Raw genomic sequence first — 24,727 nt, forward strand, 5'->3', positions numbered from 1 at the left:
TTTTTTGGTCTTTTTGAGACAGGGTCTCCCAGTAGCCCCAGCTGTAGACCAGGCTGGCCTTGAACTCACAGAGATCTGCCTGCCTTTCCCTCCTGAGTGCTGGGATAAAAGGTGTGTGCCACCATGCCCGGCCTTGGTCTTGAATTTTCAATCCTCCTGATTTAGGCTTCTGAGTAATGACTGATTACAGGTCTGTGCCTCTGGACCTGGTTTTCAAATTAGTGATTGTTAAAGTAACTACAAGCAAGTGAAGGAAGGCTGTGGTGATGCACAGCTTTATTCCCAGCACTCAGGAGGCAGATGTAGGTGGACCTTTGTGACTTTGAGGCCAACCAGGGCTACATAGTGAGAACCTGTCTCAAAAAAACCAAAACAAAACAGTGGAGTAGGACAGATGGCTCAGCAGTTAAGAGCACTGACTGTTCTTGCAGAGGACCCAGGGTCAGTTCCCAGCACCTCCATTGGACAGCTCACAACCACCTGTAATTCCAGCTCCAGTGGGATCTGATTCCTCTGGCCTCCAAGGGCACTGCACTCATGCGCACATACCCACACATAGGTACACACATATCCATATAATTAAGCAGTATAAAAAAAATTTTGAGACAGGGTAGCACTGGCTGACCTGGAACTCCATATGTAGACCAGGCCAGCCTAAAACTCACAGAAACCTGCCTGCCTCTGCCTCCCAAGTACTTAGATTAAAGGCATGTGCCACCATGTCAGGCCCTAAAAGTAAATCTTCAAAAGCAACTGGAGTTAAAAGGTTTATTGGTTACAATATCACCATCATAAAACAAGAGAATTCTTGGAAAGGGCTTAACACAGTATCTACTGGAACAAACAATGGAAGCTAGCTGCCAGTTTGAACTCTCAGTGAAGCGCTGGCAGAAATGTGAAGCAGAGTTAGATATGGTCTAGGAGGGAGGAGAGAGGCAGGTCATCACTAGATAATAGTGTGATCTGTCCTTCAAGAGCCACACCAGCAAGAGGGAGAGGTGGAAGGTTACAGGTTCTCCAGTCACCCTAGTTTTCGGTGTGTGAGCAGGCAACATGGGATGGCAACATGGATTGTCTCAACAATCAAGTTCTCTCTTCCCTGTACAAAGACACTATGAGGAAGTGACTTAACTCTGGTTTCTGTGGTGGTGGTAATGGAGATTCTTCATGAATTCCTGTGTCTAATTCTTATTCCAGTATGGCTCAGGGAGTGGGGATGAGGGAAGGGTAGGGTCCAAAGTAGGAGGTATTTGAGCTGTGGTTCACATGATTCTTGTGTTTCTCCTTACTATTTTCTAGTAAATGAGAAAGCTTCCTTTGAAATGCAGGCTGATTTGTATAAACTAGAGGACCCTAGGAGAGACTGGTATTTGTACGTGGACAAGATAGCACAGAGAAACTCCTCACTTGTAGAAGACATGTGATAGAGGCTGTGGATGTGCATGTGCAAGTGTGTGTGTGTGTGTGTGTGTGTGTGTGTGTAAGGGTAGAATCAGGTCTATAAACCCTCACTCATGTTCCCAGGAGCATCCACAGCTGTGTTTCTGGGTCTCCAGCTGGTTGCTCTCCCGCGGCTGCTAAGGAGGGTCAGGATGTCAGAGCCATTCTACAGAAGATATTGCAAGGTTGTTCCACAGCAGAACTCCATTCCCAACGTTCTTTGGGCAGGGCTCCTGGTGACTCCCTCTCCTGTGCACAGCTGGGAGCAGAGCAGACAGGAAGAGGGCTGGCTTCTGGGGGCACCTACGGAAAGTCAGAGGAGCACAGAGAGTACTGACTGCTTTACAGGCGCCGCACACCTTCCAACAAACCTGACCTACATTACAATCCTCATTCTTCAGAAAAAAAAAAAAATTGAGAGAGTCGAAGGGGATGCAAGTGACACCTGTTGCCATCAGCTGCATCATAGCACTAACCTAACCACGGGCACGCAGAGGAAAACCTGAAATCCCCACAAGCACCTGGGAAGCCTTCTCATCCTAGGCCTTCCTTCCTTTCTGACTCCTTTCTCCCTAGGGGGTGGGATGGGGTGGTCCCTTTGTTTCTGCAGCACAATTCTGCTATTTACTCCTGGGTAAGATAGGCACATTCTCAGGTTACAGCCCTCGAGACTCCTTGCTGGTTTGGGGTTTTTGTTTGCGGCCAGGAACATTTTTCCTCAACACCTTTAAGTCTGTACTCAAATCTCTCTTTCTCAGTGGGGCCTGGAACTCACTATGTGCCACAGGATGGCCCAGAACTCATGGCAATCCTCCTGCCTCAGCCCCCCCAAGTGATGGAATTACAGGTTTGTGCCACTACGCCTGGCTCTTTATTGCTTTTCGAAGCGTTAAGATTTACTCCATTGGTTAGCCTGCCTGCCTTCCCTTCTCCAGCGTAGAAACCCTGCCCAGGCGCAGAGTAGTGCTGTCTTTGCTGTATCTACCCTTGAATAGTCTATGGTACTTGGCGGGTTAAGTACGGGTGAAGGGAGGTGGAAGGAAAGCATGCTGAGACCCAGGATCCAGAGAATGCTTGGGGTTGGAGGGGCGCCAGGAACTACATTTCCCGTGAAGCTCTGCGCGCAGCGCAGCGGGGACTGCTGGGAAGGGCTGACGTGCCCGAAGTCCAGGCCTTGGGCAGCTGCTGGGATGGCGAGTCAGCGAGGTAAGTCGTTGGCTGGGTGTCAGCGAACGTGGTGGTGGCCGCGTCCTGGGGTCTAATCTTGGCATAACCTAGCAGGTCGAGCTCATCCCAGTGGACACCGGGCAGAGAAGGGGACCTGGGATCGGGGTTGCAACCCCGGGGGTCGGAGGGGACTAGCACTCCGGGCTGCCTTTGAAACCTTTGCGACCAAGTGAAGTGGAATGGGTAGTTGGTTCCTCCTCCCTCCCTGAACTCAACTCTTCTCATGGCAGTTAAGATTCGTATCTGCCCATTTTACAGATGGGAGCATCGAGGATTGAGGAAGAGAGGGATGTCACCTAACCACTCATACAATTTTGTGTGCCCATGTTCCTAGTCAGAACCCTCCGCTTGTTCAGGATCCCGGCACTAGGGCCAGGTCTGAGGAGTGGCGTGGAAGCTAACCCTCTATCTGTGTTCCCAGTGTTCCCTCTTTCCTGTGTGGTGCAGCAGTATGCCTGGGGGAAGATGGGCTCCAACAGCGAAGTGGCCTGCCTGCTGGCCAGCAGTGACCCACTAGTTCAGATCTCAGAGGACAAACCATATGCAGAGGTGAGACTAGGGCTGCATATCATCCCATTTTACCCCAACTGAGACCGAAGGACCTGAGTCAAGCTAGATGGACCAGTTGGGAAGAGTCTGGGTAGCGAGAAGAGACCTCCCCCCTTGGCCTTCAGACCAGTGCAAATAATAACACAAGATAGGGCCCAAAAGAGAGACCTAGCTGTAGTCACTGTAGTCACACCACTGAGAGGCTGAGGCAGGAGGATCATGGGGAATTCAAGACAGCCTGGTGGGTGTAACAAGACTCTGTCTCAAAAGAGGAGGGGATCAAAACGTGGAATTTCTAATATCTAGTGCTCTCCTTTCCACAGTTACTCTAAGCACTCACTGATTTTGTTTTGTTTTGTTTCTTTTGAGATTGGCTCATGGATCCCAAGCTGGCTCCTATCTCTAACCAGCTGCAGAGCCATGACTGATGATATCTCTTCTCAGTGTCAGTATTCCTTCCTTCCTTCCTTCCTTCCTTCCTTCCTTCCTTCCTTCCTTCCTTCCTTCCTTCCATCTTCCTCCCTCCCTCCCTCCCTCCCTCATTTCTGTTTTATTGTTTTTTTGTTTTGTTTTGTTTTGTTTTGTCTTTTTGAGACAGGGTCTCCCTGTAGCCCCAGCTGTCCTGGAACTTGCTATGTAGACCAGGCTGGCATCAAACTCACAAAGATCCATCTGCCTCTGCCTCCCAAGTGCTGAGATTAAAGGCGTGTGCCACCACACTTGGCCTCTACTTCCTGAGTGCTGATATTACAGGCATGTACCACCACACTTGGGTTTTTTTGGTACTAGGGTCTCGTGAATGCTAGGCCACATGATGGCTAACACTCTTCTATAATTCCAGTTCCATGGGATCCGACACCCTCTTCTGACCTCTGTTATGTATGTGGCTACATGTGTTTATGACTAAATTCTCCTTTAACTTTTCTTTAAATATGAATGAACTATGCAGAGAGACATGGAGGGAGAATGGGGGGGAGGACAGAGTGGGGGAGACAGGCTGTACTTACATACACATAAAATAAAACTAATAATACTTATAAAATAAAAAGCATAAACAAAAAATAGTCAAAGTAAAACATTTCTTTTGAGGCTAGGACCCAGGTTCAAGTCCCAGCACCCATATGGTGGCTAGCAACCATCCGTAACTCCAGTTCCAGGGGAATCCGATGCCCTCTTCTGACCTCCTCGGGCATTGCACTACATGTGTTCACACACATGCAGGCAATACACTCATACACATAAATACTCATATACATAATTGAACCTGGGTCCTCTGCAAGAGCAGTCAGTGCTCTTAACCCTGAGCCATCTCACCAGCCTAAATAAAATATTTAAAAAAAACACACTTCTGCCAGGTGTGTTGGCGCATGCCTTTAGTCCCAAAACTCGGGAGGCAGAGGCAGGTGGATCTCTGTGAGTTCGAGGCCCGTCTGGTCTACATAGTGAGTTACAGGTCAGCTAGGGCTACAGTGAAACCCTGTCTCAAAAAAAGACCCCCCCCCAGAAAAAAACCCCAAACAAACAACCCCCACATTTCTTTTTAGCCAGGAATGATGGCACATGCCTGTAATCCGGGCATTTAGGAGATAGAGGCAGGAGATTGGGAGTTCAAGGTCATCATCAGCGACATAGCAAGTCTGAGGCATAACTTAGGTCAGGGTAACTAGGGATGTCAGCTGCTTCCTCTCTCAGGTTTCCTTTCTTTCCAGCTGTGGATGGGGACGCACCCCAAGGGGGATGCTAAGATCCTTGACAACCGAATTTCCCAGAAGACCCTAGGCCAGTGGATTGCTGACAACCAGGACTGCTTAGGCTCAAAGGTCAAAGACACCTTTAATGGCAAGCTGCCCTTCCTCTTCAAAGTACTCTCAGTGGAAACAGCCCTGTCTATCCAGGCACACCCTAACAAGGTACAGGATGAGAGGAGTATAGAGGTCAAGGGAGAGAAGGGGTTATGGTGGGCCCACCCATAGCTTTTACTGCTACTTTTTCCCCACCCAGGCTCCAGCCCAGGGTAAATCCAAGTCTGACTGCTCCAAGTTTGGCATCTCAGGGCCAGCTGCTGGTGACATATGCAGAAGCTTAGTCTAACTGGTCAGCTGGCTGGCCTGTGCCGGGGAGCTTCTCCAAGTTCATTGCTGGCTTCCTTTCCCCTAGCCCGGGTCTATTCATATCTCCCATTTCACCACCTGGCTCTCAAGGAGAGTTTAGCTTCCAGGACAGGGCAGGTACCCTAGCTGTACCCCATGGAATCTTCTTGTACAAGGCTCTTTTTTATCGTTAATTTTTTGGAAACAGGTTCTTATGTAGCCTAGGCTAGCTTAAAACTCATTATGTGGGGCTGAGAGATGGCTCAGTGGTCAAGAGCACTGACTGCTCTTGCAGAGGATCTGGGTTCAATTCCCAGCACCCACATAGTGGCTAACAACCGTTCATAACTCCAGTTCTGGGGAAATCCGACATGTTCTTCTGACCTCTGTGGGCATTGCACAACAACGGGTGCACTTACACACATGCAAGCAATACGCTCATTCACATAAAATTAAAAAAACATAATAAAAAAAAAAAAATAAAATTCATTATGTAGCTGAGGATGACCTTAAAGTCCTAGTGCTCCTGTCTCCACCTCTGAAAGTCACACAGCTTGTGTCAGGGCTTAACCTGTTGTTGTTTGGTTCTCCTGATTCACAGGCCAGGCCTCTTAAAGTCTGCCCCAGCTCTCCCCTAGCTTTGGCCCATTTCCCTACCCTGGATGGGCTGAACCTCGTTTCTGCATGATGCCATGACTGGATTCATTGCCAGAAGTAGGAAGCTACTGTCACCTGGCAACCGGGGAGGGTAGAGAACAGGGACTGGTGGGACTGGCATTCCTGTTGGGTGACAGCTGTACCCCAACCATCATCGTCCACTGCCCACCCACAGGAGCTGGCAGAGAAGCTGCACCTCCAGGCTCCACAGCACTATCCCGATGCCAACCACAAGCCAGAGATGGCTATTGCCCTCACCTCCTTCCAGGGCTTGTGTGGTTTCCGGCCAGTTGAAGAGATTGTGACCTTTCTGAAGAGTAAGGTTGGACAGAATGCTGAGGGCATATGTGTTGGGCATGGGATATATGAGGAACCTTGACCAGAGGGGTAGCAGATACAGAAGACAGAGGCTGAACATCCCAGGAACTCAGTGAAGCCGCTTTGCAGTCAATGGGCCAGATAAGAGAGACCACACTCAGGTGTGGTTGCTGAAGGCTGGTGATGTGCAGTGGTTAGCACTACAGGGTTTGGTTAGCGCTGCTGGGTCCTTGGTTAGGAATGGGGTGGGAGGTCCTCACTTCCTAGTGCTCTTATGTTCCCTGACATGGCCTCTTTCCTTGGCCTTCCTACAGAGGTGCCTGAGTTCCAGTCCCTGATTGGAGATGATGCCACAGCACAGCTGAGGCAGAGCATGAACGGGGACTCCCAGGCTGTGGCCTCTGCTCTGCAGAGCTGCTTTTCTCATCTGATGAAGAGTGAGAAGAAGTTGGTGGTGGAACAACTTAACCTATTGGTGAAGCGAATCTCCCAACAAGGTGGGTACCGTGTTCTAGCCTGGGCTCCTGACATGGACATGTGGCCATGGGAACAGGATTCTCAACCTTTTTGCCCAAGTGGAACACTAAAAGGGCTCAACTTAGATGGCCTGTTGTGTTGGCTACTACCATTCCTTCCCCAGATATTGTGGAGTGAGGCCCTGGCTTATGGGGGCTTCTTGACTGATTTTCTCAGGATTGCTGGAAGCAGACTAGCTCAAGGGAGCACTCTACCAATACTTCCCACCCAGGCATTCTGAGATTCTCTCTGGCCCTCCAGCTGTTCCCCATGAGACAGACTTGTATTTAGAAGAGCAGGACAGGACCAAGGGCTCATCCCTCTCTAGTGGTCTTAAGCTTAGTGTTTTTGTTGTTGTGTTTGAAGATAGCATCTCTCTTATAGCCCCACCTGGCCTGGAATTGGCTATGTAGACCAGGCTGGCCTTGATTTCACAGAGATCTGCTTGCCTCTGCCTCCCGAATGCTAGGACTAAAGGCATGTGTCACCATGCCCTTATACCTAGTGCTCTTAATCGTTGGTTCTTCTTTAAATATCTCCTAGGTGCCCAAGCTTCTGCTAACAGAGTTCATGAAATGACCATGATAGATGTAGTCATCTCACCAGGTTGAGGAGTCAGTATAAACAAGGCAGACTGATTCAGCCACTATGTCACTATGTCACTATGTGGCAGCTGATGAAGTCTTAGCTCCTTAGCCTGCTAGGGCAGCCCTCCTCCAGGAAGTCCCAGAACTCCCTTCTGGCTTTATTTCTTTGTAAATCCCTGCTGTGTTACCTTTGAGCCACAGGAACTTTTTCTTTTACCTAAGCATACCCTTTTGTTCTGGTGGGGTGGTGGTGATTTTGAGTGTTTTCTCTGCTTGCTCTTGCAACAGAACCCTTCTCTGAGCTCTGTTCTGACATCCAGATACATAGGAACCCTTTAGCACCAGGTGCTCCAGGTCAGGGCCTGTGTCTGACCTTCATGATGGTCTTAGTGTTTACCAGAGTAGCCATTGACTAAGTTTCCGTATGGAGACTCAAATCCACCCTCCCACCCAGAATACTGGGTTCTTCATTGTGGTACCTACATATTCTGAATGTCCCGCGCTATCGTCTCGCCAGCAAGAACGACGCGGCACACTCAGGATCCTTCTGCAGAAAAGCTTTAATGCATCTTGAGAGGGAGAGCATAAGCTTACAGGGCGAAGACCCCGAATGTCGGAAACCCAGCCCTTATATAGGTTAGTAAGCCCGTCTTGGATGTGGCAACTCTTGATTGGTCGCAAACTCATCAGCCCATATCACGCCACGAGGTAGGCAGAGACTAGAAGGTGGAAAATTACTTCGGGCATGCGTACTGACTTATTTACTGCTCAGCATGAACCGGATGTGAGCGCCATCTTGTAATGGCGTCTGCAGGGACGGCAGGCGGCTCCCCACATCTGAATACCCTTCTCCCTTCTCTGCGTGCCCCAGGAAACCTAGCTCACCTGCCCCTGTGCCTTTGTTATGGGGTGCTTCACCAGAGAAGACCACTTAAAGTTTGCTGAATGAAAGTCATTACTGGCCAGGGCTACTACACAAGGGTGTTGGGACCCAAGTGTGTAGCACCAAGCCATCTCTAGGGTAAGCTTTTATACAGAGAAACCGTAACCAGGGGTGAAAAGTTTAAGTCCCCAAGCTTACAAGCCAAGAGCTCCTTTAACAACTTCTATTCTATTAAGTAACAATTACTATTTTGCAGAAGCAAGCCAAGCATAACCTAGAGAAGCCATAAATCTGCAGTTAGCAGGTGTACTTTGGGACATTCTGACCTGTTCCCAAGACAACTGGGGTCCAGTTGACATGTGTTCCCATACCCTGGGCCAACTGCCTGATAGTTTCAGAGACTAGAGTCAGCCTAAACTTTAACATGGCATAGCTATGGTCAAGAAGGTGCCCTATTACATCCTCCCCTTTCAAGACGCTCCCTCACCTCTCCAGCCCAGGCTGAGTTCATCTTCCCTTGGTCAGTCTCCAGGGTACAGCTTGGTCCCTGTACATGGTACCTTGTGCTGTCTGAGACAGTCATTCTATTTTGCCTGAGATGGACAGATTTCCTGACACATGATTCTCAAGTGCTAAGAAAAGGAAAAAGGAAAACCTTTGTTAATGGGGGAGTTTGTCACCCTTTATGAACTTTTGGATTACCACCCCCCCAGCTGTAATAGATTTTGGGCTCAAGAGCAGTAGTTTTTTTGTTTGTTTGTTTGTTTTTTTTGAGATAGGGTCTCCCTGCAGCCCCAGCTGGCCTGAAACTCGCTATGTAGACCAGGCTGGCCTTGTACTCACAGAGATCCTTCTGCCTCTGCCTCTACCTCTTGCGTGCTGGGATCAAAGGCATGGGCCACTACGCCCAGCAAGAGCAGTGGTTCTTAACCAGAAGACTTTTAAATTAATTTATTATTATTATTATTATTATTATTATTATTATTATTATTATTTGTCTGTTTTGTTTGGTCTTTTTGGGACAGCTGGCCTGAAACTCATATGTAGACCAGCCTGGCCTTGAACTCACAGAGATTTGCTTGCCTCTGCCTCCCAGTGAGTGCTGGGGTTAAAGGCGTACACCACCATGCCCAGCTTGTTTTTGTTTTTCTGAGACAGGATCTTCCTGTAGCCCTAGCTGGTTGGAACTTGCCATGTAGACCATGCTGGTGTCAGATCTCACAGAGATTTGCCTGCTTCTGCCTCCTGAGTGCTGGGATCAAAGTCATGGGCCACCATGCCCAGCTATTTTTTATTTTTTGGTGATTGTCTAGAGAGATTTTGTTTAAACCTGGACTGAAGATGGTACTGGTATGTTTCCATTTTAAATATTTCTCATATAATTTTCTTTTTTTCCCCTTTGAGACAAGGTTTCTGGTAGCCTAGGCTGCCCTTAAGTTTGTTGTGTAGCCAAAAATAGCTTTAAAATTCTGATCCTCCTTGCATCTACTTCCTGAGTGCTGGGCTTATAGGCCCGTGCTACCTACCATGCCTGGTTTTCTGTGGGCTGAGGATAGATCCTCTAGGGTTTCATGCATGCTAGGCAAACATTGCCAGCCTAGCTACATCCCCAGTCTGTTTGGTTTTATTTTTTGTCTTTTTGAGACAGGGTCTCCTTGTAGCCCCAGCTGGCCTAGAACTCACTATATAGACCAGGCTGGCCTTGAACTCACAGAGATCCACCTGCCTCTGCCTCCTGAGTGCTGGGATCAAAGGCATGTGCCACCACGCCCGGCTATGTTTTGTTTTTTTGAAACTGGGTCATACTCTGCAACCCAGGCTGTAATGGAATTCAGTAGTAGCTTAGTCTGGTCTTGAACTCATGGTGATCCTTCTACCTCAGTTCTGGGATTATAGGTTTTATCCATGATACTCAGCTGCTAATGGTTCTTGTAGAGTCCAAGGATGCTACTAAGCATCTGGCAACTCATGTGATAACACACAGGGTGGCTTCTATGACACAGAATTATCTGGGCCAAAATGCTAGGAGTGAGACTGCAGAGATGACTCAGTGATTAGGAGCACTGGGTTTGGTTTTCAGCACCTATATGGTGCTAACAACTGTCTAGTTCCAGGGGATCTGACACCCTCTTCTGGCCTTTCCCAGTACTGCACATACATGGTGGACTTACATACAAGCAGGCATAACACTCACACATATTAAAAATTTGCCAGGTGTGGTGGTGCACACCTTTAATCCCAGCACTTGAAAGGCAGAGGCAGGTGGATCTTTGTGAGTTGGAGGCCAGCCTGGTCTACATAGTGAGTTCCGGGACAGCTGGAACTCAAAGCTGTATACAGCCATCTCAAAAAGACAAAAAAAAGAAAACATTAAATAAGAAAAATAAAACAAAATGCCAATAGTGCTGAGGCCAAAAAATCATGTCATGAAAGGACCACATTAGCCTTTTCAGAGGCTAGGGTAGGCCAGGCATGCAGATGGTCAAGGTGAGAGATGACATCTGTGTGGGCAAGAGGACTAAGGAGGGCTAGCTCTCAAAGGGGAGGAGGTGGCTAGGAGAGGCCTGGTATATCATCTGCATTGGTGTGGGCAGGGACTAGCCCCCAAAACTCTTGTCAGGGTAAGGCTGTGAATACCAAGTATGCCTGAGTGACCTTGGGGTGCTCTGTGACCCTCAGCATCTGCTGGAAACAGCATGGAGGACACTTGTGGCGAGCTCTTGCTGCGACTGCACCAGCAGTATCCTGGTGATATTGGATGTTTTGCCATCTACCTCCTGAACCTGATAACCTTAAAGCCTGGGGAAGCCATGTTTCTGGAAGCCAATGTACCTCATGCCTATCTGAAGGGAGGTGAGCCCCATTTCAGTGGTGAGCCCCACTGCTGTCCCCCTTGGACCTTTCTCCCCTAAGTGGATGAAAGAGAGGGTAGGTGGGGAGGCCTTCTCAGAGCACCAGCCAGTCTCTGACCTCTGAGAATGGCTGGGTCAGCCAGCAGGGATAATGGCTGCCCCTGGTGGGGGACACTGCTTATAGTTTGGTCTAGCCTCTGGTTCTTATGCTAAGCTTAAGAGTGTGGAAACCCCAGTTTGAACACAAGCCACACTGGACAAAGCTGCTGTCCTCTTCCTTTTCTCACTTACCTTTGCTAAAATATGGGCGTGGCCACAAAAGGATGTTCCTTTTGTACATGCCCATACATGTGTGGACGTGTATGCAAATTTGTGTGTGTGTGAATGCAGGCTTGCATGTGCTATAGCACACATGTGGAGGTCAGAGGACAACCTGGGGTGTTGGTCCTTGTTTCTACCTTGTTTAAGACGGGATCTTAGGTGGCTGGAGAGATGGCTCAGCGGTTAAGAACACTGGTTGTTCTTGCAGAAGACCCGGGTTCGAATCCCAGCACCCACGTGGCAGCTAACAACTATCTGTAACTCCAGTCCCAGGGGATCCGACAGCCTCTTCTGACCTCCGTGGGCATTGCACGACACAGGTGCACTTACCTTCATGCAGGCAATACACTCATACATATAAAATAAAAAATTAATTAAAAAAAAAAAAAAAAAAAGACAGGGTCTTTTGCTGTTTGTGCTGCATATTCGAGGCAGCTGGCCCCATGAACTTCCAGGGATTCTCCTGTCCCTGTTTCCCATTTCTTTATAGAAGACCTAAGATTACAGTCATGCTCGGAACCCAGCTTTTTCATGGATTTTGGGCATCTGAATTTAGGTCCTCATGCAAGCATTTTTACCTATTGAGCCATCTTCTCACCCCTCATCCCCCTTTCTTCTGTTGTCATTTTAAGACAAGCTCTCACTCCACAGCCCACACTGGCCTCAAACTCGGCCATCGTCTTCAGCTTCCTTTCTGGTGTTTTTGAGACACAGTCTCCCTGTAGCCCCAGTTAGCCTGGAACTTACCTATGTAGACCAGGCTGTCTTTGAACTCCCAGAGATCCGTCTGCCTCTGCCTCCTGAGTTCTGGAATTTCAGGTGTGTACCACCATGCCCAGCTCTACTTCAGTTTCTTAAGTGCCCAGCTGATGTCCCATTTTGACAGTTGGCAGTTTATCCATTCAGCACAGGATTCTGTTGTAGAAGTGGCAGACCAGGCCTGGAGAGATGGCTGAGTGTTTAAGAGCACTGGCTGCTCTTGCAGAAGATCTGGGTTTGGTTCCCAGCACCCACATATTAGCTAACCGACACCCTCTTCTGGCCTCCATGGGTACTGTATGAATGTGGTACACTTAACATACATGCAAGTAAAACACTCATACACATAAAATACAAATAAAAAATTTTTGAAGTCGCAGACAAGTCAGGTTTCTTCCCCTACCGCCTACCCCCTACCCCAGAGTTAGCATACCTTTCTGCTTTTGGTATCTGGTATCTTAGTTGTGTTCTTCCAGAATGTTATTCACACATTTTTACCCAACTCTGCAGGGCATTCATGTGCCCTAGGTTAGGAGGCCCAGCCCTGGAGAGCCAAGGCATACTTCATCATCTTAGCACATGACAACTATCTATCCTCAGACTGTGTGGAATGCATGGCATGTTCGGACAACACAGTACGTGCTGGCTTGACACCCAAGTTCATCGATGTGCCAACTCTGTGTGAAATGCTCAGCTACACACCCACCCCCAGCAAAGCCAGGCTGTTCACACCGACACAGAGTCAGGATGACCCATACCTCTCCATCTATGATCCCCCTGTACCAGACTTCACTGTTATGAAGATGGAGGTGAGTAGGTGGGCTTGGTGGGTGTCCTTTGTGTGGCATGACAAATCTGCAAGGGCTTGGTTTCCTCTGTCAAGTTTACCTGGTGGGAACATCCACAGGGCACATTTACTTCTCTGCCAGGGACCAGATGTGGGCCTCTATGGTGGCAAGAGCCTGAACTGTGGGAGAGGAGGCAGCAAGGGGCCTTGAGGTGGTCTAGAACCCAAGAGCTATACTGTCCTGTCACTTCTTTCTGCCCAGGTCCCTGGCTCCATCACTGAATACAAGGTCTTGGTACTAGACTCTGCCAGCATCCTTCTGATTGTGCAAGGGACAGTGACAGCTACCACACCCACTGTCCAGGCTGCAATTCCCCTGCAGCGTGGTGGGGTGCTCTTCATTGGGGCCAATGAGAGTGTCTCGCTGAAGCCTACCATGCCCAAGGACCTGCTGATATTCCGGGCCTGCTGTCTGCTGTAGAGACCACAGCCTTCCCTGTTCCCTGGCCAGTCAGCTCTGTCCTCCAGCCCCTCTTCTCAGGCCGAGCCCAAGCCCCTTGTAGAATTTGGGTGCACTCTAGTAGAGTACAAGTAGTGTTTGGTGTAATTCCAGAGCAGGCTCAGGCAGAAGCAGCCTCAGGATGAGGGGCCTGTGTGAAGACTGAGGCCTGCCACTCCATTTGTATTCTCTCAACACTCCTTGCTACCTCAGAGCCAGACCTGTGTCCACTCGGGAGACAGCAGCTCTGTTCTAGCTAAGGCATTAATTAGGCTGTCTGACATAAAGTAACCCAGCATTAGCTCAGCATCTATCTGAGTGACAGGCGAGGTAATGTTGAAGAACAGGATTCCTGCTCTGGGACTGCCTGCTTGCTCAGCTGCAGAGAAGAAAAGGAAAAGGGTAGGCCTGTGGACAAAAGCAGCTTCCTCCCTCTAGCTCTGTCAAACTAATTAAAGATTCTTATGTTGAGGCTACAGGGTAAAGAGCAGTCAAGTCTAGTATTCCTGTCCCTGATGTGGGCGGAAAGAGCGCTCTGGATGTTGTCCAATTTTTCTTTTAGCCATGCTTCGTACAGCTTCTTGGGAGTGGGCAGGCTGGATTTCAGAACTTATAGGAAGGAGTGGGAGAGGAAGCCAGCTTCAGCCTCAGATGCACAGCTTGCAGGCAGGCCTTAGGCCTTGCTTATATTTTTACTTTGAGATAGGGTCTCTCTGTAGTACCAATTGTCATGGAACTTGCTATGTAGACAGGCAGGCCTGCCTCTGTCTCCCAAGTACAGGGATTAAAGGTGTACAGTATCAAGCCTGGCTTTTTTTACTTAAAAAAAAAAAAAAAAGATTTATTATTATTTTGGCTTTTTGAGACCTCATAGCCCCAGCTGACCTGGAACTTGTTATGTAGAACAGGCTGGCCTCCATCCCACAGAGATCATACCTCTGCCTTCCAAGTACTAGGATTAAAGACATACGCCACCACACTCAGCCCTATTTTTAAAAAAAATTTTGTGTGAATGTATCACCTGCATGTAAGTAAGTTCACCCATGTATGCAATGCCCTCAGAGATCAGAAGAGGGTGTCAGATGTCAGATCCCCGGAACAGTTGTTATGGATGGTTGTTTGCCTCCATGTGGGTGCTGGGAATTGAACCTGGATCCTCTGCAAGAGCAGCCAGTGCTCTTAACCTGAGCCATCTCTTTAGCCCCACTCTTTTTATTATTTTTAGTTATGTTGGGGGGGGTGGCGCACATGCAGGTGCCTGCAGAGATCAGAGGCATTGTGTCCCTCTGGAGTTGGAGTTACAGGCAGTTATGAGCTATCAGATACAGGTTCTGTGCACCAAACTCCAAAGAGCAATACCTGCTCTTTAGTCTTTTTGACAGGGTTTCCCTGAAGCCCCAGCTAGCCTGGAACTCACTATCAGGCTGGCCTTGAACTCACGAAGATCCACCTGCCTCTTGAGCATTTCCACCTCCCCCTAACTTCTTAAAAACTTTTCTGATACAGTCTTGGCATGTAGCATAGACTGGCTTTGAACTTATGTTCCTCCTGCCTTAGCCTATGGCTTGTGTGTATGTATGTGTATGTGTGTGTTCATGTGTATGCATGTGCGTGGAGTCTAGAGGAAAACCTCGGGATCCACCTTTTTTTTTTTTGTTTGAGACAAGGTCTCTCACTGGCTCAGAACACACCAATTCAGCTAGGCTGATAACAAGCCCTTAGCATCTTCCTCTCTCTGCCTCTCCAGCACTGGGATTACAGGTATGCATCACTGTGCCCAGCTTCCTATGTGGGTGCCAGGGGTCTGGGACTCAGGCCCCCATGCTTACATAGCATTTCACTGAGCCATCTCTCCAGCCTGTTTGTTGTATTTTTGAGAGGTTCTCATGTACCTCAGATTGGTGTTGAAACTATGTATTGAAGACCGATGATGAACTCCTCTGCCTAACAAATGCTGGGATCACAGATGTGTGCCACCATACCTGGCTCTCCTAGTTTTCTAATGGTCCTATAGCAGAGGTCTGCAAACTGCTGCTGGCAGGGTAGATCTGAGCATGCTCACTCATTGTTTGGCTGCTTTCAGGCCTCATATGATGGTAGAGTCAAGTAGTGACTGTATGCCAGACTGCAAGGCCTACAAGGGTTGTATCTTTGTTACTTTTAGTGTGTGTGTGTGTGTGTGTGTGTGTGTGCGTGCATGTCACAGTGCTCCTGTGGAGCTCGGGATGATTAGTTGTGAGTTGGTTCTTTCCTTCTACCATTTGGGTCCTGAGCCAGCTTTAAAAATTAAAAAAAAAAAATTTTTTTGGTGCTGGCATCAAACCTAAGGCCTTATGCATGCTAGGCATGTTTCTATCACTGAAATATATCCCAGTCAGTCCAAGCTGAAAGTACTGGCTGTCTGTCCATTCACAGAAAAATACTATCAAGTCCTTCCTTAAACACTGTCTTTGTAGATTACAGGGACTCAAGGACAGAGCAATCCTGTTTTCACTGTGAAATGATCAGAGACCTTTCCTAAGCTGCCAAAGTATAAGGAGGGAGGACATCTGCTTTCTTTGGGCTCACTGCAAGGTGGGACACCTCTGTAAGAGTCTGTAGGTTTCTGATTTGTAGCAGTCATAAACCCTGTCACTCCAGACAGCAATCATTAGAGGCCACTGGTTCCTCCTTTGTGTGGGATTAAGGTTTAAATTCATAGACAAGAATGTTTCTGGACTCCTGCCCACACTGACCCCTGTATAAAGGAGTTAAAGGAAACCATCTTAAAATGTTTAAATTTTTCTGAGTGTTTCATGTAGCTCCTGCTGGCCTCAAACTCACTAGTTGAATACATTTAACTTCTGATCCTCCTGCATCCACCTCCCAAATACCAGGATTACAAGCATGTACCATTACTTCCACTTTCATATAGTGCTAAGGAATGAACCCTGAACCTAGGGCTTTGTATATGCTAGATAAGCACTTAACCAGTTGAGCTACATCCCGATCCCTAGGTGTTTTTGAGACAGGGTCTTATGTATCTCAGGCTGGTCTTGAAAGTGCTATGTAGCTGAGGATGAACTTGAACTTATGATTTTCCTGCCTCCATCTCCCAAGTGCTAGTTACAAGTATGTACCACCATGCCTAGCTTTTATTGCAGAAATGCTTTGGCTTAAAAAAACTAAGAGGTTGAGGGTGGAGGGCTGGAGAGATAGCTCAGCAGTTAAGAGCTATCTCTTAACTCTGCTGCTCTTGCAGAAGACCCAGGTTTGAGTCTCAGCACCCACATGGAGGCTAACAACCATCCATAACTCCAGTTCCAGAGGGATCCAATGCCTTCTTCTGGCCTCCTTGGGTATTGCATGACATTGGTGCACTACATACATATAGGCAATATACTCATACCCAAAAAATAAAACATGGTGGCCACGCCTTTAATTCCAGCAGGCGGATCTGAGTTCAAGGCTAGCCTGGTCTACATAGTGAGTTCCAGGACAGCTGGGGCTACAGGGAGACCCTGTCTCAAAAAGAACAAAAATAAATAAAAATTAAAAAATTTTAAAAATAAGACCTAGGGCCTGAGAGATGGTTCACTGAATCAAAGTGCTTGTCATCAAGCCTGACAACCTGAATTTGATCCCTGGGACTTACACGGTAAAAGGACAGCCAGGCCTTGTGACATATGCCTTTAATCCCAGCACTCAGGAGGCAGAGGCAGGCAGATCTCTGTGAGTTCAAGGCCAGCCTGGTCTACATAGTGAATTCTAGGCCAGCTGGGGCTACAGGGAGCCCTTGTCTCAAAAAGACCAAAAAAAAAAGATCCCAAAGAAAAGTGACCAGTTTCTTTCTAGGTTAAAAGCCAAAAATGTCCCAGATGGCTGGAATTCAAACAGGACTGATCAGCTCAGCTCTCCCCCTTCCTCCATTCCCTGAACCACTCAAGGGTGCCTACTCCCAGGGACCCTCCTCGGTACAGGACCTCTGCCTTCCTTCTAGCTCCTAGGGATTTCACAGAGACCGTGCCAAAAAAAATAGAGGTACAAGCCCAGAGGGCTGTGGAGCAGAGTGTAAACACCAGGTGGAACCAGTCCTGTGAGGAAGCCCAGATGCACCCCCTTCCCAGGGACTGTCTATTGCAGAACACTCAGCACTCTGAATTAAGGCAGTTTGGAGGTGGGTACCTTGGTGCCTATGTTGGTGGTATTTTGGTTTGGCCCCTAATAACTGACCATCTTTATCTTCATGGCCTTATTGGACACTCCCCTGTTCCAGATCCCCAGAGTTTTCCCCACAAAGTAAAACTCTTCTACACAGGGACAGTTCTGGAACTTCCACTCCATGGACAGTTCCAGCCAGGTACCTCAGTGTTGAACACAGCAACAGCTATCCAGAGGGTGTGGTTTGGGGGTAATATCACCCCTTCACTCTAGCAGCTACCAAATGCCCAGGTTATTCTGTCCTAACCAAATCTCTTAACAGAAATGTGGTTCCACACTTAGCTTCCACAACCACCTCTGGCCCCACCAAGTCCCTACCACCAAATCTTTTTCTACAGTGTTCCCTTTCTACAGGTGCTCTTTGCCTGTGCAGAATTCTGGAAGGCTGAACCCTGGTTTATGATGGGTACGGGAGATGTACAAAGTGCTCAGAATGTTGGGTACTGTGTAGAGTTGCAGAGTCCCACTGCAGAACAGAGTAAGCATCTATCGCCTTGACCCTAGAACCCAAGCAGATGTTCCTCTGGTTGGTCTCATCACCTCTCTATGATGCAGCTAGGTAGCTAAGCTGGCAAATAACAAATAAGGCCATATCTTTTGATTTTACTTATTTTTAGTAACCTTGCAGAAGGGCCAAAGAGTCTATACCACCCCTCCTAGGCCTCTAGTGGTCCCAGGACATTGCACGAAGCAAGAGACTGAGTATTCCCACATTGGGGCCAACCCTCTAATCCCAATTACTGTGTCCTTTACGCTGGGAACCCTGTCCACCCCACCCAAGTCTCACCATGTTCCTGGGTAAGGTAAAGAAAAGGTGGGTGAGAGGGCACTGGAAAATTAAATTTCACAACACTTAATAAAGCAAGAGAAATTTTCCAGAGGGGAGATCACAGGAGAAATTATGCTTGTGTTCAGGCTGAGAGACAAGGCTATGCTCACCCAGAGGTCTGTTGTAAAGCCCAACCCTTGGTTCTGGTAGGTTTTTTCTTTTTGTTTTCAGAGATGGGACTTGAATCCAGGGCCTTGCACACACTAGGCAAATGCGCTACTAGAGCTACACCTCCTGCCTGCGAGCCTTGTGCTGGGGCAGAATACCAGATCATAGAAATGAGCAGTGCTAGAAGAGGGGAGGCTCCCTGCATGGTAGATTCATCTGTCTCTTCAGGTGGGGTCTAGGAGTGAGCTTAGGTCTCTCCCCATCCTGAGAGCTTCTACTGGCCAAAAACCACACTGGTACACCAGGACAACATGTCTTACACACTGCTACTTGTCAAAGTTTAAAAAGCTAAACAGGAAGGCATAGACTGCCCAGCAGCTCCCTCTGCTGGTCATCACAAAAACAGGTTTCTGGTACCAGCCCCAATTACCTAACTCAAACCAACCTCTATCTCAAAAACAGGGTGGAGAAGCTAGCCAAGACCAAGGAACTACAAATAAATAAATATGTACATGATAGAGCAGTTTTTCTTTAACTAAGGAAGGGCTGGCCAGTGTTACTAAACTCACCTAGATGACTGAGCATGTCCCAAGTCCAGAGATTCTGAAAGCTATGATCCTGCTACTTCATTCAATAACCCATGAGATTCCCCGCCATAACTAGACAGAGGTAATTTGAAGCGACTACCGACCTTTGAGCCATCTCTCCAGCCCCTTGACTTTGTGCTCTCTTGAGCTCAAACCACCCTCAGAACTGGGGATGAGAAAAGCATATGGAATTTTTTGACTGGTTCTAGTCACATTCTTTTTCAGATTCCTAGTTGCAAGTTATAAAGTGCCTTATGCCTCCCACACCATCCAGCACAGCCTGGGCAAAGGAGCTTTCTTTTTCCCCTTCCTTAGAACACTGTGACAAACACCAGTCAGGATGCCTTCAAGTGGTTTTCATAGCCACCTGTCAGCCACCAGAAGAGTATACAATGTCTCTACTCCTGCCCTAAGTGGCTTCTTGAAACTGTTCGACCAAGAGAGAAGAACTTCAGTATTCCACCTATGACCCAGATGGGAGCCTCTGACCTGAGAAGCATCAGCTGAGGGGGCTGCTTGTAGGTCACTGACCTACCCAAAGGGTCAGTGCCTCCAGTGATTCTGGGCTGGCAGCAGTGCCCATTGTACTGAGCTATGAAGGGCCAGGAGGGCTCTATAAGCCTCATGGTGAGCAGGGCCCATCTTGAAAGGTTATGTCTATTGGAGGGTGCAGGAAGAGTCCCCAAGACAGCACCAGCAGCAGGAGCATGTGGAAGAGGCCATAGGTTTAGGAGGAATGAGGTCCAGGTCCTCATCATCTGGAATCTCATCCAGGTGATATCCATCCTGTAGCAGCTGCCGGCTCACATCCTGGTTCACCTGCTAAAAGGAGGAGAGGAGAGAGCCATAAGCCAGATGGAAAGCACATGAAACTGCTGCTCAAAAGGCAAGTCCCTATTACTACACCTGAGCTTCCTGTCCCTGCTCTACCCCCAGGCCACTCCACATCCTGGACTACAGGAGGAAGAATCACCATTTCCCTGCTGTGCCTTCCCAGCAGTGAGGGGCTCCCAGGAACCTAAGTGAGTACTGTTCAGTCCTCACATTGAAAATCACTGTGCTGACCCTTCCCACTGGAAACCCAGATGTCTCTGACAAGACTGAAGAATACGGGACAATAACTACAGAAAAAAGGCTAGAGTGGCAGAGGCATATAGTGTACAGTGCAAGGGGGAACAGCTGCAAAGTCAAACAGCCTGGTTTTGCCAGTTTACTGCCAGACAGAAAGTACATGAGGCTGGGAAAATTTAAGATGTCTGATTCTTGGCAGAGTTTTCTTAATTTTAACAATCTCAGTCTCTTAGACATGCAAAGAAGATGTTATGTACACTGTTTTCTCTTTTACAACTCAGAAGTTAGTCAAAGATTTCTAGGAGAATAAGGAAGAAATACCTAGTACAGTCATGTCCCCACCACTTCAGTTCCTTTGATCTGGCACATGTTACTATGCCTGAGAATTTTATGTCCCCCTATTTCTGATTGAGACAGTAATTCTGGAAAGATGTCTTAAAGGCCAGCCAGGAGATGTATCTCAGTCTGAGTTCCCAGAGATGGATCAACTGAAGGAATGGAAGTTGTTTGTTAGGCCTGGAAGAAAGCAGGCTCAGTGGAAGATGGGTGGGGGAGGGTTGAATGTTGACCTCAGAGAAAGAACACTCAAAAGGGAGACTAGAGTTACTGTAAAATTGAAAGGCAGACCTAGGACCAGTGGGTCCAGGCTGCAGGAAAACATTTCAGATTAACAAGGAAGACATCGAAAAGCTACCAAAGAAGGGGTTGTATATGTGTTGGGGGAGGACAGCAAGAAATGCTCCTTGGATATAGTGAGTATCCAATTATAAGAAGCACTCCAGCAAGCAGAAGCTAGTAAATATTTAGCAGAGATCAAAAGGATCCTGTTTCTACGTCGTTTCCAGCACTAAGGATATATAGTCTGGATTTTCAACAGCCCTCCTAAGATGCCTATACCTCAGCTAAGGGAAGAGGGCAGAGTGGAAGATTAGAGAACAGACTGGAAGTCTGGCAGTGCTGTGCACACAGCAGGCATCAAACAAGCATCTGGCAGTGGTGGTGATGCTGTCTGCAGCCTGGCACTGCACAGAAAGGCGTTCTGGACTTGCCTCTGCAGAGGAATACCCGGAGGAGTATCTGGATTCCAGCTCCCCATCACTAGGAGAAGAGGAAGACAATCAGTTCAGGGGACGTCTGTGGAGCACCAGTGCAAATGGCAAGGGGGAGAGCATGCAAGGGGGTCTGAAGGACTTGTGAAACAAAGACCACACACCAAGCCCAGAATCTGCAAGTGAGTGCAACTGTTTCCCTCAGCTGACTCCAGCAGAAACGGGATCATTCTCACTAATAGTGCAGACACAACAGGACAGGATGACTCCTCCAGGTTACCTATGAGTCTTCCAACCAAGTCATCCTGGGAAGGAATAGCACTCAGAAGAGGAACAGCCCTGAAATGGGCTTGAAGGGCCTCAGAGGAGAAAGGACCAAGCAAAGGCACCCAACAAAAAACAATAAGCAGTGCTATCCAAGCTACTCCCCAACGGATATTTCCAAGGGAAGCACTCACCTGTCAGAATCAAGGGACACCAGGTTTTCATCTGGACTCTGGCTAAGAGCAGTATAGCCTTTGTTAAACTTCACTGACCTGAGGGAGATGGGGAAGAGAAAGATCAGGTATTTCACAGGGAAAGCCAGAGTCCTCACCCTTATGGAGAAAGGACTGGACTATTCCAGACTCCCTTCTACCTGGTCATACAGCCATCACAGCCTGCAGCTTTATGCATGGAGCTCCAGCTCCTCAGATTATGTAGTGGCCCACAACACTCCCCTCAAAGCTCCTGGGAAAAGCACACAAAGCAGCTCCCCTCTGCCTTGTTTAACCAGAGGACCTTGGGAAAATCCCTTCACCTCTGGGTTTCAGTATTCAGCTGTAAAAGGTCACAGGGCTTAAGGGCCTATCTAGCTGAGTGCTTACCATTCTGTTAAAAATACAAGAACACTGCACTGGCTAATCTCATAGGGCTCTCCATCACCACTCCTGGGACCCTAGTCACCCTCTCTTCCCTTAATGAATGATCTTATCTCTGCACTGATAGCACTCGTTTATTGTAAAGTCTTTTTCTGTCATACTATTACAGCCTTGAAGAGAGTAGGTAGTTCGCCTTCCCATTTTTACGATAGTGAACCTGACAGCTGCCCGTAAGAGAACAGCTCAGCCTTAAACTTGAGTGCCCTGTTTCCCAGGCAGAGGGGCTAAGGCCTTCGGAAGCTGCTGGCACAGAGACGAACCCACTGAGACCTTTTTCCTGAAGAGTTGGGGCGGTTCGGCAAGGCCCCCAGCATGCCCTTTCTCCGCAGAACGGCCTTGGCCAGGTCCCGGTGCTTCTCTGGAAGTCAAAGGGCCCTGGGTCAGCCCAATCTTCCCCATTCCACTGTGTTTCCCCCAACACCCGGAGGCCGCTGCCTCCTAACGGATTTGGAGGGGGACGAGAGGAGCTGTACCTGAACACCTTCCCTCTGGGGGCAAGATCACGGAGCTCGGGGGTCCGCCCCGGGTCGCAGCAGCCCGCCCCGGCTGAGACCCTCTGTGCCTCCCGCCACACTCACGCAGCTTGGCCTGAATGGAAGGTGCGCGCGTCACCATGTACGGTCCCCGCTTCTCCACTGCCGCGCTGCGCTCCCCGGGCCGGAGAGCTGGGTGGGCGCTCCTCCCGGAGGGCAGCCCCGCAGCTCCTGCCGCGCCCTCGGGGGCCGCGCCAGGCCGGGGGCCAGGGGTGGACGTCCGCACCGCGTGGCCGAGGAACTCTCCGGTCGCCATGGCCGGCCCCGCCCTGCCGGGTGCCGGGCCCGCCCGGGACAAACATACGGCCAGGCGCCGCGCGCGCTCCGGCAGTAAGATGGCGGTACGCAGGCGCGGGGCTCTCTCCTAGTCTTCCCCCGCCTCCCGCGGCAGGGTCAGCACCACAGTTCCGCCCGGTCAAGCCAGGTCTTGCTTTTCAGATCCACTGAAACCTCAACTCCATCTAAGCCTGGTGATGTCGAAGCCGTCAGATGTATAGCTAGTAGTGAAGTCAAATGACATTTATGGGTTGCAGGTGTTTGCCCACTCAAGCGCTCTGTGCCTCGACGGTTTACCATTTTACCACAGCCTGACATCCTGGAGGGGAGGGGGGACTCAGGAGGGCTCGGGAGAACTGAAGAGACATCAGCACTCTTCTCCAGAAAAGGAAGAAGCCGAGAGGATGAAGGCTCTAGCAGTGATACGACTCCAGCCTGGGCTGTGGCACCCTTTCCAAACACCATATTTATTCTAACAACAGCCCGCCCTCTTTAGGCATGTTTCCATTTTAAAATACAACCTTGGAGCTGGAAGTGTAGCTCAGTGCTAAAGTGCTTGCCTGACATGCACAAGACCTCGGGTTTGATCCCCAACACAACAAAAGATAAACGGAAAGTCAGCCATGCTAGCGTGGCACTGTAATCCCAGCACTTGAGAGGTGGAAGGCTAAAGGAGTTAGAAAGCAGCCTTGGCTACACAAGACAACAAACCAGAATGTCCTCTATCTATTCTACAGTAACAAAAATAAACTGGCTGCTAGAAAGCAGGGTGAAAGTGCACTCTCGAGTCTGTGTGTGGTAGGGTCCAGGGCTGTCAAGACTCTTGACTTTTCTGGCCCCCAGGGATGTGCTTGTGTCTGGCTGGAAATAAGCTCCAGATCCTTGTAGAAACTGCCAAAAGTTATGAGGCTTTTCCACGGCTAAAATGTCTTTACAGGGTATGTCAATATTGTCCAGGCTGAACCCCAGGGACAAACAAAAAATGGATAGGACAAAAGAATTTGGGGCTATAGTGTTTAAAAATCAAACGAAAGAAACCATTATTTTGATGGATTCACCCCAGCATAATCTGTTGAAGTAGTTTTTTTTAAATCATTTTTATTTTATGTGTGTGTATTGCCTGCATGTAGGTAAGTGCACCTGCGTCATGCAATGCCTGCAGAGGTCAGAAGCTGTCGGATCCCCTGGGATTGGAGGTACAGACAATTGTTAGCTGCCATGTGGGTGCTGGGATTCGAACCTGGGTCTTCTGCAAGAACAACCAGTGTTCTTAACCGCTGAGCCATCTCTCCAGCCCGTTTTTTTTTTAATTTAAAAAATTTTGTGTTTGAGTGTTATGCCTGCATGTATACAAGTTGCACCCATATGCAATGCCCCGGCAGGACAGAAGAGGGCATCCGATCCCCTGGAACTGGAGTTAGAGACGGTTTTTAGCTGCCCTGTGGGTGCTGGGATTCAAACCAACCCCGCGCCGCCACCCCCTCGCCAGCTTTTTTTTTTTTTTTTTTTTTTTTTTTTTTGTTTTGAGATAAAACCTTACTATGTAGCTCTGGCTGGCCTAGAACTTATTACGTAGACCAGGCTGGACTTTGAATTCAGGGGTATCTGCCTACCTCTGCCTCTGAGTGCTGGGATTAAAAGTGTGTGCCACCACACCTGGCTATCCCCA

General features: G+C 48.7%; 2 protein-coding genes across 12 annotated transcripts; one reads left to right on the forward strand and one right to left on the reverse strand.

The window, feature by feature from the left end:
* The first annotated feature begins 2,570 nt into the window (after nt 1-2,570).
* Nucleotides 2,571-21,167, forward strand: Mpi (mannose phosphate isomerase). 6 transcript variants are annotated; one of them, XM_008836516.3, is made up of 8 exons: nt 2,578-2,646; nt 3,089-3,216; nt 4,926-5,126; nt 6,139-6,280; nt 6,596-6,778; nt 10,947-11,120; nt 12,800-13,008; nt 20,146-21,167. In XM_008836516.3, exons 1-8 carry the CDS (start codon nt 2,631-2,633, stop codon nt 20,233-20,235), a joined length of 1,143 nt encoding a protein of 380 aa, XP_008834738.1. In that variant the 5' UTR covers nt 2,578-2,630; the 3' UTR covers nt 20,236-21,167. The 6 variants fall into 6 exon arrangements, with proteins under 6 accessions (XP_008834739.1, XP_008834738.1, XP_008834736.1 ...); XM_008836514.3 differs by lacking the exon at nt 20,146-21,167 and adding an exon at nt 13,249-14,289; XM_008836517.3 differs by lacking the exons at nt 3,089-3,216; nt 20,146-21,167 and adding an exon at nt 13,249-14,289 and having other exon boundaries at nt 2,571-2,646.
* Fam219b (family with sequence similarity 219 member B) lies at nt 17,686-24,178 on the reverse strand. Of its 6 annotated transcripts, none has more exons than XM_029565098.1 (5): nt 22,723-24,169; nt 22,520-22,607; nt 21,788-21,865; nt 21,330-21,378; nt 17,686-20,028 (listed from the first exon to the last, which is right to left on the reverse strand). In XM_029565098.1, the coding sequence occupies exons 1-5, from the start codon at nt 23,036-23,038 to the stop codon at nt 19,867-19,869; spliced, it is 693 nt and encodes a 230-aa protein (XP_029420958.1). In that variant the 5' UTR covers nt 23,039-24,169; the 3' UTR covers nt 17,686-19,866. The 6 variants fall into 6 exon arrangements, with proteins under 6 accessions (XP_029420958.1, XP_029420957.1, XP_017654467.1 ...); XM_029565097.1 differs by having other exon boundaries at nt 17,686-20,031; nt 22,723-24,162; XM_017798978.2 differs by having other exon boundaries at nt 22,828-24,153.
* Nucleotides 24,179-24,727: the final 549 nt, after the last annotated feature.

The sequence above is a fragment of the Nannospalax galili genome, unplaced genomic scaffold, assembly GCF_000622305.1.
Source record: "Nannospalax galili isolate Female #2095 unplaced genomic scaffold, S.galili_v1.0 scaffold54, whole genome shotgun sequence".
Classification (NCBI taxonomy): Eukaryota; Metazoa; Chordata; class Mammalia; order Rodentia; family Spalacidae; genus Nannospalax; species Nannospalax galili.

Excerpts from the sequence above, each read along its gene's own strand:
- Fam219b (XM_029565097.1), bottom strand. The coding sequence starts at position 23,038 with ATGGCGACCGGAGAGTTCCTCGGCCACGCGGTGCGGACGTCCACCCCT. Across the intron at positions 21,866-22,519 it reads CCCAACTCTTCAGGAAAAAG|GTCAGTGAAGTTTAACAAAG; the intron begins GTCTCAGTGGGT and ends CATCTCCCTCAG. Across the intron at positions 21,379-21,787 it reads GTGTCCCTTGATTCTGACAG|TGATGGGGAGCTGGAATCCA; the intron begins GTGAGTGCTTCC and ends CTCTTCTCCTAG.
- Mpi (XM_008836514.3), top strand. Across the intron at positions 6,281-6,595 it reads GATTGTGACCTTTCTGAAGA|AGGTGCCTGAGTTCCAGTCC; the intron begins GTAAGGTTGGAC and ends GCCTTCCTACAG. Across the intron at positions 6,779-10,946 it reads GAAGCGAATCTCCCAACAAG|CATCTGCTGGAAACAGCATG; the intron begins GTGGGTACCGTG and ends TGTGACCCTCAG.